This window comes from Thunnus maccoyii, chromosome 16 (assembly GCF_910596095.1).
Source record: "Thunnus maccoyii chromosome 16, fThuMac1.1, whole genome shotgun sequence".
In the NCBI taxonomy this organism is placed as follows: Eukaryota; Metazoa; Chordata; class Actinopteri; order Scombriformes; family Scombridae; genus Thunnus; species Thunnus maccoyii.
Window position 1 is genome coordinate 6,498,987 of NC_056548.1, and position 18,840 is coordinate 6,517,826.

Consider the following 18,840-nt stretch of genomic DNA (forward strand, 5'->3'; position numbering starts at 1 on the left):
CACCGCACTTCTCCAAAAACAAATGTATCTTATGCCCTCAGTTAATTGTGTTACTACCCTATAAACTGGTTTACCTGGATTTCACCTATTATTTGGCAGTAAACCGGTTTTCCTGAACACCGATGTTCTTGAACGCAGCCTCAGTTTGGGGGCGAGGAGGATGCTGTTGTTAGCTTCAGCGGTGGATGAGAAAATGAAGTAGTCTCACACACACGGATATTATAAAGGTAGCAAACACTCATATCTCAGTTTAAAATGTATAAAAACATTATGTTTTAGCTGTACTCCCTCACAGTTTCAGTTACTTATTTAAATACATTGGTGGTGTTATGTTGTTGTCGCTGGCTAGCATGCTGTTGCTAGCTTGCTAACGTTAACTGGTTGTAGCTCTTAGCTAACAGTTCAAGACAAAGTTAACTCTGTTAGAAGTCTTTTTTATTTTTAACAGTTCATGATTCGTGCAGATTGGTATCTTTTCTTGCAAATTACTATGAAGACACGAATGAATGTCTACTCTGCTAACTGAACAGCTAAGCTACTGCTATGCTAACAACAAACAACTTAAACAAGCTTTCGCTCGTTGAGAAAGTTATCTGGGTTATAGTAATTTAGATTGTAATACAGCTGTTATTGAAGAATTGTTGTGCCAGCTGACTAACTTTATTTGTTTAGTAGCGCTAGATGTAAACGTCACATGTTAAAATATTAAAGATACCCGATTTGTGATGATGAACTCCTCGGCTAACTTTAATCGCCAGATAGCTTAGAACCCGATGTTATGTTTTTGTTGCTGTATCTTTTAATTTAACTCAGCCAAAATGGCAAACTGTCTGGTTTGAGGCTTGCAGAAGAAAGTTTCATGTGGATGATACCAGAATATAATCCTTCATCAAGTGTGTCAGCATCTTCCTGATCAAGACATTTAAACTTGTGAATCATACCTAACATCACTGTACAGAAGTAGGTGACGTTATATAACAATGTCCTGACTGCTGCCCCTCGAGATTCAGCGGCGGATAGGGGACATGACCCATGGACCATACTAATATTATAAATAGAGAAATGGTGATGGAGGTATTGTGAGGGTCTTCATAAAGTTATAAACAGAATATAGGCCTAACTAATGGGGACGATGGGATTTCCAGACCTTACCCTTGGTCATTATTAGACTCTATTCTATAATAAAGTGTGCTGATATGTTACTGTATATGGTAAAAGTTGTAAAGTTGTACTCAGATGGAAAAAAGGCACTTACGTCATGTAGAATTGGCATGATGTTCAGGCCATATTAGCCATCATCAGATCAAGATGACAGAAAACCCAGGCTCAGTCTTACTACACAATTATATACATGGATCCTGAGTTTTGTGCTTTTATCCAGTGAAGGCCAACCTAGATGACCTGTCGATATTTTAATATAATTTAAGGATAGCTATTTTTGTAATAGGACAAGTGTTGCACTCGTTTTTCTTTTTCTTAGCCACTCAAAATCCTCAACCTAGCCTTGTCGGTCTTTGGCTGTGGGACATTGAGAGTCCAGGTTTTTCTATTTTTTGAGAAGTCTTTTTTTAGGAACCAGCCAGATTTGAGTTAGAAAAAGCTGCCTGTGCACACATTAATGACACTATGTGTGACTTCTAGTTAGATTGATACTTGAGAAGGGTCTGTGTGGCCAAAACATTGCATACTGTAAATAAATAAATCATTTACATGCTTTTATCCAAAGTGACTTACAGGCAAGGCAAGACAGTCAAGCACTAAAGGACAGTGGCTCAGAAGACAAAGTGACAATGACAAAGTGTGCTAGACAGTAGCTTTTTTTAAAGTATCATTAATTATTTATAATTTATAAAATAATTTACTGCAGATGTATTTCTTCTTTGTGAATCTATCTTCATTTATCATGCACCTGAAACCAAACTTGGCTGGATGTTCACACTGATATCCCGTGTCTGTGACTTCAGATTTTATATTTCAATTTACAAAACCTCAACAATAGAGATGGGAGTGATGTTTCCTTTTTGCTTTTTCTTGTGGTTTGGTTTTAGACAGTACCAAAGGCTATTTAAAAAATGACAGATAGTCTTTAAAACTTTTCTCTCAACTTTCTATCCATCCCAAAGTTCATGAACCGGAAACATTTTAAAATAGATCAGGGTCTCCACCCGGTCAGTTGCATCTTGATAATGCACTGCTGTTAGTGTAGAGGAATTAAACGCCCACAGACATAACTTCACCAGATGACTTTTGGTTGGCGTTAGTTTGTGAATGTTAAACAAGTCCAGACATAGCTCTGGTGCTGCCATGGCTCTGCTGCTGGCTGCAGAGTTGCTCTATCAGCAGACTGGAATTAGACCAGTGTCCAGGTTGAACTCTGTTCTGGCATTTGGCTGTGGCACCGAGGCATGTTGTTGAATAGTTAGGTGTGGTTGTTAAGAGAAAATGAGCCTTGAGCTCCCCCCACCAACAGACAACATACTTTCATAATAACATATCCAACTGTTGTTGAATTAGACTATTTATAATAGAGCTGCAACGCTAAGTCAATTAATCAATCGACAGAAAATTAATCGCCAACTATTTTGATAATTGTCTCGTTGTTTTCAGTCATTTTTTTTTAAGGAAAAAATGCTAAAAATGTTCTTATTCCAGCTTTGAAAATGTGGATATTGTCTGATTTCTTTAATCTTCTTTGATAGTAAACTGAATATCTCTGGGTCGTGAACTGTTGGACGGGAAAAACGAAGCATTTTAGGTTTTGTCTTGGGTTTTGGGTAATGGTGATTGAAATTTTTAAAGACCAAACAAGTAATTGATTAATCGAGATAATAATCAACAGATTAATCGATAATGAAAATAATCATTAGTTGCAGCCCTAATTTATAATTCATGATAGTGTCACAGAGCTTTGTAGCTTTCTTCTTAAGCTGTAGGTGATGAATTATCTTATTTTAATCAATTCTCTCTGTTTACAGTTATGGGCGGATTTCAACCTGCAGTCAAAATGGCGAGAGACAGAAAGTGCATCCTGTGTGAAACAGTCCACGTGTCCAAGCAGGTAATTTAGTCTCAAATATGATTCACACTGTTAATTTGTAAATATTGTGATATTTTAATTTAATACAAATCAGGAAGTCAGGCTGCGTGGACACTCGCGTTACACAGTTGTTGACAAAATCAATAATAATTGTCTGACATATGATTGATAGAGTATTATCATAGTTCTGTTATGATGTTGTACACATATCTAGACTACCTGATGCACATTATTATCATGGTTTTGTGTTTATATACTTTTAAACAGGTTTATTACACCTTTTTTAAACCATCTTTTGCACTTTTGCATCAACATTCCTCTGTATCTCTCTCTGTCACCTGTGTTCTACATCGCTGGGACATGTAAATGACCCTTCTATCTATCACTTAACTAAACAAAAATGTGTATGTGCAGGAGATGGATGAGCACATGAGAAGTATGCTGCACCATCGTGAACTGGAGAAGCTCAAAGGCCGGTGAGTTGTTTCCCCTCAGATAACCTGAACGTCAGCAAGATATTGATACCAGACAAAAAAACGTGTAATAAGTTTATTTTCCCAAATAATCAGAAATAACATTCATAATTTGAAATCAGAGTCGTAATATTTAGGTCAACGTTGTGAATCATCACTTAGAGTATAATTGCATCTTGTTTGACACACTTTTAAAAATTGTGCTTATTAATGTTAATATAAAATCTTTGACTTTGATTCAAGGATTTTATTCGGATCTATTTGGGTTAGGAGGCACGTGTGCGTGGGCACGTGTTCATCACAGCTATTGGGCAAGTGGATATAGGGGCAGCTGTCTCAACTGTGGCATATATATTTAGACATAATCTCTCCGGAACAACAGGCATGACCGATAGAAAGCAACTGGCTATCTCGTGACTCCCATGTAGATTACTAAAAGTATTTGGCCCATCGCTGAGTTGGAAAAATTTTTGAGTCGAGCAAATACTGATTCAGGCTCGGGCTTGTGCTTTCTAAGTTACTGTGATGTCGTGAACTTTGACATGCAACAGTTGCATCTTTTCAGTCATCATGTTCAGATTAATTTATAAAAACTTTGATATAAACACTTTGCAAGTGGCAACCATTGTAATTATGCAGGAACTTCATCTATAGCTAGATACAGGTCTGTGTGAGGTCTGTGCTGAGTCTGCATTGCCGACTGACTGATTGAAATTCCAGCAAAAGAGTTCATCATTACTAATTTGGGTTTCAATAACTCCCAACACCGCAGCTGAGAAATAACGTTGCAAAAAAGAAAGTAACTCTATCTTATTGATAAAGAGTTTGCCAACCGCACGAGAGGTCAGAAAATGGCAACATGCCATGACACAGATTGGAGAAAGAAATTGAGAAGGAGCCAGGAAAGTCACTGGTCATATCGGAGTCACAGGATGACATACTTGGGAGAGGTTTTGAAGCGGAGACTGTAAGCAGCTGCACAAGGCTCCAGTTACACAGGCTTTAGTTGGGATTGGTCAGCAGGGTCTGGGGCCTGTTTTAATAACACATGCCGGACTAGAGGGGGGGGGTTGGGTCCTGGCTCTCGGACATGAGTGTGAAGTCAAATACAGACATTGCCTTCTGTAGAGTCTCAGAGTGCAGCGGACACCATCATGACAGCGCACTAGGCTGAGGGCACCGTGCCTCTCTCCCCTCCAAGCGTCCCAGCACTGTGCTGCATGGCTGGTTGTGGTGGCTGGACATTAACAACTAGATCAGCTCGCTGCCTGGGCACAGCTGCTCCTCCTGCCCTCAACCTGCCATCTATGGCCTGCTGAAGAAAGGAAAAAATACGATCAGGATGCTAAAGAGTTTAATTTATTTTTTTTTTTAAACAAGAGAAAATTATAAGTTAGTTACCTCCTGATCTGTGACGAATAGAGAATTTGGACAAGTTGTTTTTTCAAGGAGTGTTGAGTATTCTCCTCTCCTGATTTTATTTAGACTTCGAAGTAACAGAAAGTAGAGCCAACGTGCATTGTTGCAGGCTCTGCAGGCAGGAAAAAACCAAACCAGACTAGATAAGAACGATGCCTGAAGGAACGATTGAACGCCCGCTCTCGCCTTCCCTCCCCAGGGACTGCGGACACGAGTGCAGAGTATGCAAGGTAACCGTGGTGAGCCTGACCGATTATGCCAGCCACATTTCCAGCCCCACGCACAAGCAGAATGTCGAGGCCGCGGAACAAAAACCCGCCGGGCACGACCACGACGAGGACTACTTTGACCAGGCTTTGGTGGAGCTGATCGAGAAGAGAAAAGAACAGCTTCGGTAAGACGCTCATGCTACTGAATGCAGCTTCTTTAATGTGATTAGTGTTAAAACTGTTAACTTGTAGGTGTTACATGTTCTTTGAAGTCTGCAGCTTTCTAGAAGTTGTTTAGTTCATAATAATTGTTAGTGAGACATTAACTGTAAACAGGTGAAAACCTAAATTATTTCCTTTTCAGTCATTGTGATAAAATGTTTTTTGAATTGTTTGTGTTGCAGATATAAGAAATTAGAAGTTTGAGTATGTTTCGTAAAAAGAAAACAAATTGGCACTTGATTGTAAACTCAATTTCAGCAAAGAAATAAAAATATTTCTTCAATCAATAATTCAGTTCTAGTCCATGTTTATATTGATTTTATGATTTAATAACAAATAAAAGGTGGGTAACTACTCACAAGCATATGTGTGTTTGTACATAAGCCATGTATAGTCACATTCTGCTCAGCGGTACTCATAGGCCTCTTTTAGCTGCTGCTTCACTTTGAGAGGCAGTTGGAGTTGTATGTCAGGACTGAAGCCTAAAAAATATCATGAGTGCACAGATAAGTTCAGACACATGCTGCCTCGAGTTTTCTGCCCTTTTCAAGTGACAAAACACGACCCAAAAACTTTGCTGTGAGTTTTGAATTCTGGAATAAATTACAAGAACTTTCCTTTGATATATACTTTTTGTTTTAAGTATTTTAAAAACATAAACCTCTAATTATTTGGTGTCCTGAGATCACCTCTTTTAATACACCTTTTGTGTGCATTTTTGTCTGAAAACACACAATATTGACCTCACTGTCTCACTGGAAGAGAAATGTCTGACTGGAGCAGTTGGGAAAGTGTGACATGTGTTGAGACCGTTATAGGCAAACGCTGGCATTCAGCTGTCAGCTAGTCACATGCCAGATCTTTTTCTTCTGCAGGTCAACGCCGTAGGTCATGCAGTCAACCAATCCTTCACATGGTTGCCAGGGTTGCCTAGTCTTATTAAACACATTGAAGTGTGTATGAATCATACTTCTTATGCAATTTCCCAGTCCAAAGGTTTTTTTTGGTTTACTTTTGCAGGTTTTTTGCAGGTTTCTTTTACTACATTTCTTGTTAGGGCATTCATCACCACTGAGCTTTCTACAGATTTTCATGTGTACTCCTTATCTGACTCTTTGACATGGTAGCTACATGTCTGACATTATGAATATAGGTTAATGTAATACATATCTATATATATCTGTATCTGTATTTTTGTTTGCAGAAAAGAGAAGGAGGCTGCTGCTGCAAAACTTGCAAAAGAAGAGGAGGAACGAAGAAAAAAAGAGGAGTTTCAGAGGAGGCTGAAGGAAGCCAAGGAGCGTTTCCGGCTCCAGAGTGGCTGGCAGCAGCCTTCGCAGGTGTGCGTAGGATCCAGTCAGCACAATTCATGGTACAGGAGCAACCGATATAGTGCCAGAGCAGGGGATGCACGACCCTGGCAGAACAATAAACAGGGAAAAAGCGCCACCTGGCATGCTCAGGAGCCTCCTAACTTTCAGAAATGGGCGTCGGGAGAGTTGCATGGTGGAAGCTTGCACAACCAGGAGGGTTTGGGCAACAAACAGTGGCATCAGGGTGTATTATCTGGCAGTCAGCAAAGTCGACTGCCCTGGCTCAGCAATGCAGGTAGCAGTAATGGGGTCTATGGCAGAAACAATATTTCTCAGTACCCACAAAGGAACCGGCCTCTGAGCTTGTTGGGGCCTCCTCCCACGTATCCATCTCCACCAAGTTTCTTCACCACTGCTGTCAACCAGTTACAAAGTACAAGCAATGACCGGGGAGATCAGCAGGGCGATGGGCTTCAGAACGGGGAGGAACAAAATGCAGAATGTGATCACAACAGCGCTAAGAGCTCTAAGACCTTTGGTAGCAATCCAAAGCTGGACAAAGCCTGTCGCTGGTCACCCTATCCAGTCACAAAGGGTTTTGATTCTGTACTCCATAAAGACACTTTATCAAACTCATCAGAGAAGTATCCCAAAGTTCCCAAACCCCAGAAACAGGAAAAAGCACCAGAAACCAGCGCCTTTATCAGGCACTCTCGACCTGAACAGAAACCTGGGCAGTTGACCTCTAGTGGACAAAGTGTGGAAGAGAAAGGGAAGCTAAAAAAGAACCCCAAAAACAAGCCCAGAGATAGGAGTAGCAGCGGCAGTAGAAGCGGCAGTGGTGTGAAAGACGGCCAACAGAACTCCTCATCTGGTCCCTCCAATCAGAAGGCAAATAAACCATTGCTGCATGAAGAGAAGAAGCTTTCCCCAGTTCCTGGTCTCAACAGTGGAGCTCAACACAGTAAGGCCCCCTGTCAAGCGCATCCACAATCAAAGTCAACTACAAAGCACAGTGGAATAAAGTCCCCTCCTATTGGGCCACTGCAATCAAGGCAAGAACGGCAGCTCCCAGAAACATTGAAGAAAGCCAGAGAGATTGTGCTGGAAAAGAGGGGCTCTTTGGATAGCTCCAGTAACAACAAGCTGGAAATGACTCGGCACGCTGTGGAGGAGCAGCTGAGGGATCATGCACAGAGTCAGGTCGGAGTGAATAAAGAGAACAGCTGTAGGCAGAATGCAGTTAAACAGACGTTACCTGACTCAATCAGGCCCTCTCCTCATGGAGAAGAGAAAGAGAAGCTTGCACTGTCGTCTTCAGACAGCAGCCAGTTTCTCCAGTCACTGCAAGTTAGCACCTCTACCGTGGAGAGCTCAGAAGCTGCCACCTCCAGCAGGGAGGACGAGGAGAACAGGAAGAGCTTGGAGAAGGAAACTTGCTCAGAGGCCCCAGGTGAGGCCATGCAGGCTGTCGAAGCGGGGCAGGGCTCAGAGAGTGATGCCTCCAGAAGTGACGAAGCACAAATGGTCTCAGGGTCGAACGCATCAAGTCTGTCGAAACTTGACCTGCCTCCTGTCTTAAAACGAGACCTGACCAAACACATCAGCTCCAAGAGCAAAACAGGTGGCCACGAGCCCAATCTGAACATTGCCAGACGGGTCCGTAACTTGAGCGAGTCACGGAGAAGTGACACCGAGAAGGATTCAGGGCTCAAACCGACTGTGCGACAGCTCATCAGCTCCTCCGGGTCCCGACGCAATGTGAACTGGGAACAGGTCTATCAGGAGGTCAGGAAGAAGCAAGACAAAGGAAAAGGCATGCCAAGGTGAAATATTGAGCTTACATTTAATATTTTTTGTTTACGTATGCAGTGATAAATTCTTTCAAATTTTTTTTTAATTCCCTTTACTGTCCTGTGTCCCTCTAGGTTTGGGATAGAGATGGTGCCATACGACCAGGAGGACCAGAGCCAGGAGGAAGATGACATTTCTCTGCTAGAGGGTTTCCAGTGGGAGTCACTCACAGACACTTCTGGCCCGGCTGCCTCTCGCAAACGCTCCTTATCAGAGAGCAGCCTCGCGCCGGCATCCGCTCACGCCTTGTTTCCATCCCACATGTCAAAGGAGACGGCACAAAGAGAAGGCCGCAGCCCAGAACAACAGGGAGCCTTGATTTCTCCTAAATCTTTATTTGCCCAAGGGAAAGACAATCAGCAAGAGGTGGAGCAGATGCTTGGTCACTATGTGTCCAAAGCGCAGAGGCAGCCAGAAAAAATAACGTCGGGGACAGTGAAGACTCTCCAGAGATCTGACTCAGTGCTTGGGGACAGCAGTTCGGGGACGGAGCAGTTGGACGGTCAGGGAACAGGGAAGAGGCGAAGAGCAGCTGCAGTGAGTAAAGTGTTGAAACAAGTATCACTTTTATTCGTATTATGCAAACAGGCAGAATGCACAGTTTTAACTGTTTCTTCTTTCTGCCTTTCAGGATGTCCCAAGCCCAGAGACGTCTTGCTTGGAACACAATAACAAAAGAAGGAAGATCAAATCCAAAAGAGGTCAGTATCTTTTGTACAGACAAATCTGGGTTCTGGGTGATCTCACTTTTTTGGGTGCTTTTACCAAGAAATCTGTCCAGGAGATCCCATAAAAGTGGTTATATGTTAGAATTAAAGTCACCATATGGCATTAAAATCCAGAGTTGTGTCGTAACCCAGTTGCTAAAGTTTCATTTGTATGTTTTGGGTTCAGAGCGTTTTCATATCGACCAGCTGCTGGCTGTGTCTCTGCGGGAGGAGGAGCTCAGTCGTTCCCTTCAGACCGTGGACACCAACCTGATCCAGGCCCGGGCGGCACTGGAGGCCGCCTACATGGAGGTGCAGCGACTCATGGTGGTAAAACAACAGGTGGGTCTGCAAACAACAAATGTAAAAGCACATGTGTAACCCTACACTTTTTATTTGGATTCCATGTGTGAAAGAGACTGTTAGTATTGTCTGTTTGAGTGGTTGATTGTCTCCTGGCATGTTGCCTGCTCCTGGAGCTTGAAGCAGATGTTTGCAGAGTTTATCCAGTATTTGTTTTCTTGCCAGCGGCTTTATTATTTCCATTGTTGTGGTAGTGAGAGTGAACCTGGTGTAGGGCTGTCCAACAATGACAGTCTGTGCTTTAAAAAGAGAAACAATTATTGATTTTTAGTCTCTGCCTTTAGACTACTTATTGTCCTTGCTTTTTCTGCAAATGTCAATAGTATGATACTAAGTTAATCATCAACCTCATAGCACTCACTTAGAAGCAGTAATATTCACTTCCTGATGGCTTTTGTATGGCTTGGTCTTTCTCAGATGACTGTAGAGATGAGCACACTAAGAAACAAACGCATCGACTTACTAAAGGGGATGCAAGGTAAGGACGTGTCTTAGTATGAAATGCATGAAATTGTTTTGCAATAAATACATTAAATGGTCATTTGGACTACTCAACTACATTTGAGTTTAATGTGTAGTGTGGCACAATTTGCATGTCATTACAAATTTCAATAATTATAGCAACCAATTTATGCTGGAACCAATTTGTGCTAACGTTGCCCACACACATGATGTATTTATAATGAGTGCAGTAAACCAAACTGACATGAAATGAGCCTTTTGTTGTGTGATTTCTTCTTATGCAGGTAGTTTAGAGGTAGCACCTCTGCTCAAACTAAAAGAAGAAAAGATGGATTCAGTGGAAGCTGAGCCATACATGCCCTCCTGCGTTACACTCTCCTCTGTTACGGACACTTCTGCCGCACTCAGTCCTACTCAGACTGCCCAGCGTGCCTCCCCTCCCTCCTCCAGTCTTCCCTTCATGCCTGTAGTAATCAAGCAGGAGCCCCAGTCTCCTGTCCGTGTCAGCTCAGAGCTGGACCACGTGGAAAACACAACTTACTGTGCTCACAGTACCACTCCGGAGCTGCCGGTCGCTCCTGTTTCAGCATCTCCACCAGGTAACATCATTCAATGCACAGTTTCAGTATATTAATGTTCCCTTTGCAGAGCGACTTTGACCATGGACTCAATTAAGTGTGTTAAAGTTAATGAAACACATAATAGAAAGCAATGAAAGGTAGCCTCTGGAGTTCCTGACACTTACTGCTACATAACAACCTGCCAGAGAAAGGCCAAATATCCAAAACATTGGCTCTTTTTATAACTTTCTTTACAAGAAAAGTCCACATGGCACCTTTTAAAACATACTGTACCTCTTAAGGGAAAATTGATAAAATGCTCAAAAATGTCCTCTCATTTTCTCATTGTTCATGTCAGTTAAATCTGCAATGTATTGATCTATGTGCCTCTGAAACTCTTGCAGACCCCACCCTTGACTCGCAGCTATCTCCTGAAAGAAACCCAGAGTGGTACCAAGCTAACAGAGAACATGAACGAGAGAGCTTTGGAGAGTCTGTAGACTGCAAAGAAAGCTTGTCAGGAATGTCTGAGACAACTGACAAAGCTTCACAGGCAACAACGAACTGTCTCACTTTGCAGGACTCCAAAACCTCCGTAAAGCTTCTCTCAGCCAGCAGGAGGGGCTCTGAGGTGGGAAGCCTTGCCGAGTGTTCAACCACACAGTCCTTTGAAACCCCCTCAGTGCTTTCAGTCCTGAATATGCCAGCCTCTCCCTCTGAACTGAGGAGCGGAAAGCGAGTAAGAAAGCTGAAGAAGAGGAAGGTGTTGAAGAAGGCTCAAGGGACGGAGCAGCCCGAAAGCAGCGACACCGAGGTGGACGCAGAAGCCTCCCGGCCGAGGTGGCCTCGACCGCGCAGGAGACCCAGTGGTGGCTCTCAGGTCAGTACCTCCACTCAGCCTAGAGAGGGTGCTGTGATTATGGAGGGGGGCAAAGAAGCATCTGTGTGGCTGTTACCAGCCATCAGACTTGAGAGATTAGACACAGAGTCTCTCAAACAGATGATGCTTCCCCAGGTGGCCCCTGCTGAGCAGACAGTGACCGTTGATTCAGAAGACAGCATGGAGGTCACAGCGGTCTGTCAGCAGCCCCTCATCCAGGTCCCAGACTCCTCCAGACCTGAGCCACAGAGCCTGGCCTGCAACGAAGTCACCTCCACCAGTGACATGGAAGTGTGTAAATCCTCTGAGAGGTGAGACTTAAATTCTTCTTACATTTTAATTACACTGTCAATTTATTTTTTGCATTTGTACAAGAAACACTTCTCCATTGCAGCCTATCAGAAGAACGATTATAAATGGATATTAACAATTATTTTAGATTAATGATTTAATGCATTTTACAATAAAATAAATAATGTGTAAAAACTAGATTTTTTTGTTTTATAATGACCCCCAGGTTCTCTCACAGGTGTGTTTGCAGGAGAGCAAACACCCACTAATAATAAACATAAGAAAAAATATATTTTACAGTGCACTTTTCCAAAATCACCACAGATAATTTTGTATTAAACATTGTTTTTTCCCTCTACAGTGACGCACCACTGCCAAAGATAACAAAGGCCTCATCAGGTACGTTTATTTCTAGAGTTACTCATGCTATAGTTTAAGTTATATTTCTTTGATATCACTTGGCATTTCTTTTTTCACGCAACTTACTGGTACAGAGGAGGTTATATTTCTAAAAGCGTTTTCTTGTATAATTTATCACGAATTGATTAATTACAATCATTTAGCATTTAAAAATAAGGGATTACGTTTGTTTTAATGTAACCCCCCCCCTCAAGTGCGTAGGAGAACCTATGGTGGCTGCAAGAAAACAGGCCCTCTCTAGAACCAGTATTTGGTTTGTCCATTCTGGGCTACTGTAGAAACATGGCGGTGCAACATGGCGGCTTCCGTGGAAGAAGACCCACTTCCTCTGTAGATATAAAGCGGTCATTCTAAGCTTAACAAAAACACAACAATTCTTATTTTCAGGAGATTATACGCTAATTAAAACATACTTATGAAGATTATATCCCATTTCTGCCAGACGCCACTAAATTCTCCACGCTCGTCCTTAAAGTTTGAGGACATCACCAAACATAAAATCCTATCACAAACCGAGCAGCCAGAATTAGAAATGTCATACTCCAACACCAAGCTAAAATAGACTCTGGAGTACCCAAATTACTTTTTATGGGCAAGATATTCATAGAGCTGTTAGATGACAGTGATGAACGACACAGCTTTCTGAGAATGTGTATATTTAACCTGATGCATGTTGAGGGTTGTTTTCTCCCTCCTTTAAATGTTCATGTCCGGACCACCGTTTGGGAGAACAAAAACATACAAAAACTACATTTACAAAATGATTAATTGGAAATTTTCCTGTAAATTTGAAGTTGATACCAAGTAGGTGTAGGGGAAATAAGGAGTTTTGAATTTCTACATTAAAACAGATTATGGAGAAAGAGAAACATGTGTGCACTTCGCAATGGACTAAACATACATTTTTCCTGCCATGTTGATGCTTGTGCTCCTACAAGTATTTTTGCATTTCCCAGATGCATCCTCTGACCACGGTGAAGATGATATTCCCACTGAGGGAGTGTTCGAGGGCCACCAGGAGGCGGTGAACGCCATGCAGATCCACAATGGGCTGCTGTACACGTGCTCAGGAGACCGCACCGTCAAAGCCTTCGACCTGGTGGTGAGTGTTGACGGAGCCCTGCTGCTGTTTGTCTTGTTGGATCCACAACTGTATTAATTCTTATTTTAAATTGTATGTCAGTGAATGCAACATCTGTATAATCTTCTATTTTCTGTTGTTGCTGTTGCAGAGCCATAAATGTGTAGCTGTGTTTGAGGGTCACAGTTCTAAAGTGAGCTGCTTGTTTGTGTCCGCTGCTCCCTGCCTTCATCACCGCCTTTATTCTGGTTCCAGTGACCAGACCATCCGCTGCTACAGTCTCAAGGTAAAAACACACATCTTCTTCCATTTAGTCTGATTCATAATTATCTTTACGGTATTCCACAAATTAATTTGTTTGTTGACGTCTGCGTGACAAAAATGTACTTCGTTTAGTGAACTTTAACATGACTTTTGTTGTTCTTGTCTTCTTCTATGGTGTTCTTTGTCCTGTTCTTATTGATCATTAACTGCCATTTTTGCAATCACGGAACCCATCGGCTATCTGTCTGATGAACAGCCAATATTTCCGATGTGGCAAGTGGATATCTGTATAATGGATATCCGGGCCAAGACTTCCTCTTCCGTGTGCTGGTCGTTGTTTACAGTCCGATTAGCAACTTGAGACGGTCCAGATGACAGTTTGGCAAATCTCTATAAACAGATATCTGCATATGAAAAGAAAGCTAATAAAAAGCTAAATTATCGTCAGACGATAGCCGATGGGTTTCGAGATTGCATTTCGACCAATGCGTTCCGCCTCTTTTGATCTCCACTTGGACTGTTTACTCTCATGCAACGGACTACAAACGGTAACCAGAACACTTCTGGTACCAAAATCTTGTCCTGTTGGCTACAGATTCTGCGTTCATGTGCAGATATCTGTTATAGAGATGACCATTTTTGTGATTCACAATAAGTGATGTATAAAAATGTCTTTGTTTAAATGTCTCACTCTTTACATCAAGTTGCATTTAAATTTATAGAGATGTTTTAATTCACTGTAATTCAAGTATCACTGCATTTACACTTAATATTCAATTCAATTCAATACAACTTTATTATCTCTGTAAGATCAACAGATACACAAACAACATTTGGTAGGAAAGAAAGAAAAATGCTGTTAATCATAAAGCTAAAAACAGTCAAAGGTTGTAATATTTTTAAAAACTATATGTGGAATATTTAATAAATACATATAAATACCTAAACAACAACAAAAAAGGATACAACCTAAAAAGATACACCAGGTAATGAAGCATAAAAAGCATTTATTGGATTCAGTTTGTGACTTTGACACTGTTTGATGTTCCTTCATGTCCGCAGACACGAGAACTGGAGCAGCAGTTCTCTCTGTCAGACCGAGTCCTCTGCCTCCACAGCCGCTGGAAGATTTTATACGCTGGTCTGGCTAACGGCACCGTGGTGACCTTTAACCTCAAGGTGAGAAATGCAGCGAACCACAACATGGAATAAGCAGTGAAAACCCTCCACAGTAATACTGCTGTTACTGTGAGACTAATGTTGTTATTTTGTCTGGGTTACAACAGTGATACAGAACTTGGATGTTGTGTTTAGTAGGCCTGGAAAAGCTACTTAAATTATATATAAACAAAGTGATCAAAAAAAACCATCTAAATCTGCATCTTCAGCCCCAAAATGTTGACTCACAGTAAACACTTGTATGAAAACTTCTTTACCCATAAAAAAGTGATGAATCTAAACTGCAACTAACAATTAATCTGACAATTATTTTCTCAATTAATCAATTATTTGTTTGGTCTATAAAATGTCAGAAAATGCTAAAAAACGATTCCCAAAACCCGAAGTGATGTCCTCAAATGTCTTACTGTGTCCCAACCAACATCAAAATCCAAAGATATTGTGTTTATTATCATAGAGGACTAAAGAAACCAGAAAATAATCACATTTGAGAAGCAGGAATCAAAGAATTTTGGCATTTTTTCTTCAAAAATGGTTCAAAATGATTAATTGATTATCACAACAGTTGCAATAGAATTACACAGCGTGCTGCAGTAGGTGCACATCACTGAGGTCAAGTCACCTGCTGTCTTTAAGTTGAACATTTGCAAACATTTGGAAAAAAACCTGCAATCAAAACTGATTTAAAATGCATCATGAAACGTCTTCAGCTCTGTTGACCGGAGGTGGCGTTCTCTCTCCAGAGGATTTCATCTTTAGTTTGTAAATTCTTTGTCGGTTTAGACAAACAAGCAGATGGACGTGTTTGAGTGCCACGGGCCGCGGGCCGTGAGCTGTCTCGCCTCATCGCAGGAGGGAGCCAGGAGGATCCTGCTGGTCGGCTCCTACGACAGCACCATCAGCGTGAGAGACGCCAAGAACGGACTCCTGCTGCGCACGCTGGAGGGACACACCAAAACTGTGCTCTGCATGAAGGTAGGAGATGTCTGCGCTTCTCCCATCACTGTACTTAATGTTTGACTTAAGAAGAAACGAGACTGTCTCAATGAGAAAAAGAAAGAAAGAAACAGGCAGAGGAAGTTTTGATGCTTTTTATCTCCTGTGTTGTTAGATAAGCATTTTAAAGGCAAGGAACCATACTAAGATACAAAAAATACAAATGTAAAGAAATGTAGGATTATCTGTTAAAGTAATTTAAATGTTAATTACTGTTTTAAGACTAAATTTCTCTCCCTGTTACATGTTCTGAGTGCAGTGTTAGTTTTTGTTCACCTCATTGTCTCTGTCCTCTGCTCTCAGGTGGTCAATGATCTGGTATTTAGCGGCTCCAGTGATCAATGCGTCCATGCACACAACATCCACGTGAGTCAAACTGTTCATCTCTTCTTACACAAAAGGATGTGACATCACCATGAAGTTAACATTATTATACTGTACTTCTTTTTAATAGTTTCTCTTTACGTCACACTTTGTTTTCTCTAACACACTGTACAGACAGGAGAGCTGGTGCGGGTCTATAAGGGCCACAGTCACGCCGTCACTGTGGTGGCCGTCCTGGGGAAGGTGATGGTGACCGCCTGCCTCGACAAGCTGGTCCGAGTCTTTGATCTGCAGGTGGGCCTCCTCAAACCATCTGTTATTATGAACGTCTTCGCCCACTGACACCAGACTGATGTTGAATTGTGGCGTTACATGTTGTCTTTTTATATACATGTGCGAGGGATTGTGTTTCCTAAAATAGGAGGTGAACAATCATGTTTAAAGCTAAAAAAAATCTGATCTAAGTAAGAACATTTGAAATAACTAGTTTTCCTCTTCTCAGTCCCATGAGCAGCTGCAGGTCTACGGGGGACACAAGGACATGGTGATGTGTTTGGGCATCCACAAGAACATGGTGAGTCATCTGAACGGACATACTGGAGACACTCATCATCAGTCCTGACTGTAACCCATCAAAGAATCAACTCTTTTTTTTTTTTTTGAGCTTAAAGACCAGATATGAACCGTGAGTTGTGTTTATCTGCTGTTTCAGATCTACACAGGCTGTTACGATGGCAGCGTGCAGGCCGTCAAGCTCAACCTGATGCAGAACTATCGCTGCTGGGTAAGACGTGAATACATGTGTTGCTGATCAAGAGACTTTTTGCAGGTGATGTAAAATAAGAAAAAATATCTTTTACTCAGCTTTTCCTGGTGGCTGGATTTCACTTGGGTGTATGTATGTTACAGTAATGGTAGAAATCAAGAAAACTGATGTTCACATGTTCAGATAATTAATTAATTGATTGCTTAATTGTTGCAGCTAAAGCCAGGCTTTAACGTGAACCTGACTCTTTGGCTTTGCTGGCTTATCCTGCAGTCTGCCTGAGCGTGTCCCTGGTTGTTAGTGGTTAATGGTGTCTTGCGTTAACAGTGGAACGGCTGTTCGTTGGTGTTCGGGTTGATGGAGCATCTGCAGCAGCACCTGATCAGCGACCACACCTGTGCCAACGTCCAGACGTTCAAGTGCCGCTGGAAAAACTGTGAAGAGTTTTTCTGTGCACGCAACAGCTCCAAGCAGGTATAATAAACCTTTTTACTCCTGATATTTTAGTCTTCTAGAGTTTCTTTATATTCAGTTTGGAGTTTTATACTGTTTTTTTTGTTTTTTTTGCAGGGGATGCTCATGCACATGCAGAAACATGCTGAGGAGACTGAACTGGAGCCTTAAGGCCGGTGGGAACGTCGTTTCCCCGTCGAACTCTTCCCCCTTTCTTGTTACCTTTCCCCCCCTGTTAACCTCCCATATTGGGGGGGATCTTTTTGGGACCCACTTAACTTAGCAGAGCTCCTGTCGAGCCTGATGAGTGGCGTCTGACGACTCCATCCTTTATGTTCGGTGTTGGAATCCAACCATATTACAATCACGAAAGGAGGGTTGGTTGTGCTGTTGTTGTTTTTTTACGTTCTACAAACAGGCCTTCCTCTCTTTCTGTCTGACCATGAACATTGCAGTTCCTCTTTTCACTGACCAAAATAAGACAAAGATACACGTGACTTTTGTTAATTGAAGAAACTTCAGTGTTGCCGGGATCAGAGGGAACGTTATGCTTTCTGTTGAAACTGCAAGTCAAACCAATAATCTTTTTCCAGGTTGGTTGGCTACAATATGGCATGGGTTAAAGAGATGTTTTTATTGTTGTTGTGCAGTTGTGACGTGTCTTGTTGAGCAACCTTTAGTTCTTTTTTTCTTTTTTTCTTTTATGAAGTTGACATAATTCGTTCGATCATTCATAACGAGTGATTGAAAGTGTTTGTGGAAATTCACGGTGTAGTCTCTCAGGCTGTGAATAAGTCAGCAGTAGTGATTATTTGTTTTTAAGAGTTTCACTGTGGTGAGAAAATTTATTTGTTTTTTTGGTTTGGTTTTTATTTTATTTTCAGAAAAATCCTTTCTAACAATTATTTCGTTTTTTTTTTGTGGTTTCGGATTACGTTTCTTTTCTTTTTGTTTTTGTTTTTTTTTTTTGTTTTTTTTGTTGCTCATTTGAGATAAAGGTGTTGAGGGACTGTGGTGCAGTGTTGTGTGACTTGGCCATTTTGACAATTAACAATTTGCAGTGATAACAGAACCAAGACGTGATCGTGTGTGTGTGTGTGTGTTCATACATGTGAACATGTTTATCTGTGTGAGTTTTTCTTCCTATTTGTCCAAAGAGTGACGAGTAAGGAACCCCCGTTTTCCATGAGTGAGTGTGAAGTACAGTTTTTATCACATAATTTCCACTTTGGATGTTGTTTTTTTTAAATTATTATTTTGGGGCATCGAGCAGAAGGCGCTGGAGCTCTATTTTCCACAGTGAAGATAGTTTTCTAATGAAGGAGGTGAAGGTTTAGAGGAGGTGTTCGATGGAAGAGTTTGAAGGAAAGAATTAGGATTAATCTCCCATGCCATACCTCACCCCCCCCCCCCCTCCCCTCTGAAAACAGGCGCAAAGCCACTTTTTTTTAAAAAGGAATAATCAACCACTTTTAACCAGTGCGATAGCCCAGCCGATGCTCTCTTTGGCGTACTTGGTGTGGTTATGACTCCTGGTTGTTTTGTGTCCTCTCTCGAGGATTAACTC

General features: G+C 41.6%; 1 protein-coding gene across 2 annotated transcripts; it reads left to right on the top strand.

Annotated features, from left to right (window-relative positions):
* Positions 1 to 120: 120 nt before the first annotated feature.
* znf106a (zinc finger protein 106a) lies at positions 121 to 18,154 on the top strand. 2 transcript variants are annotated; one of them, XM_042388682.1, is made up of 23 exons: positions 121 to 227; positions 2,976 to 3,058; positions 3,452 to 3,513; positions 5,129 to 5,323; positions 6,565 to 8,499; positions 8,602 to 9,064; positions 9,159 to 9,228; positions 9,422 to 9,576; positions 10,015 to 10,075; positions 10,344 to 10,658; positions 11,024 to 11,499; positions 11,635 to 11,810; positions 12,152 to 12,189; positions 13,149 to 13,312; positions 13,443 to 13,577; positions 14,618 to 14,734; positions 15,518 to 15,709; positions 16,034 to 16,096; positions 16,229 to 16,348; positions 16,557 to 16,628; positions 16,767 to 16,838; positions 17,148 to 17,294; positions 17,391 to 18,154. In XM_042388682.1, exons 2-23 carry the CDS (start codon positions 2,978 to 2,980, stop codon positions 17,442 to 17,444), a joined length of 5,163 nt encoding a protein of 1,720 aa, XP_042244616.1. In that variant the 5' UTR covers positions 121 to 227; positions 2,976 to 2,977; the 3' UTR covers positions 17,445 to 18,154. The 2 variants fall into 2 exon arrangements, with proteins under 2 accessions (XP_042244616.1, XP_042244617.1); XM_042388683.1 differs by having other exon boundaries at positions 13,167 to 13,312.
* The last annotated feature ends 686 nt before the right edge of the window (positions 18,155 to 18,840 follow it).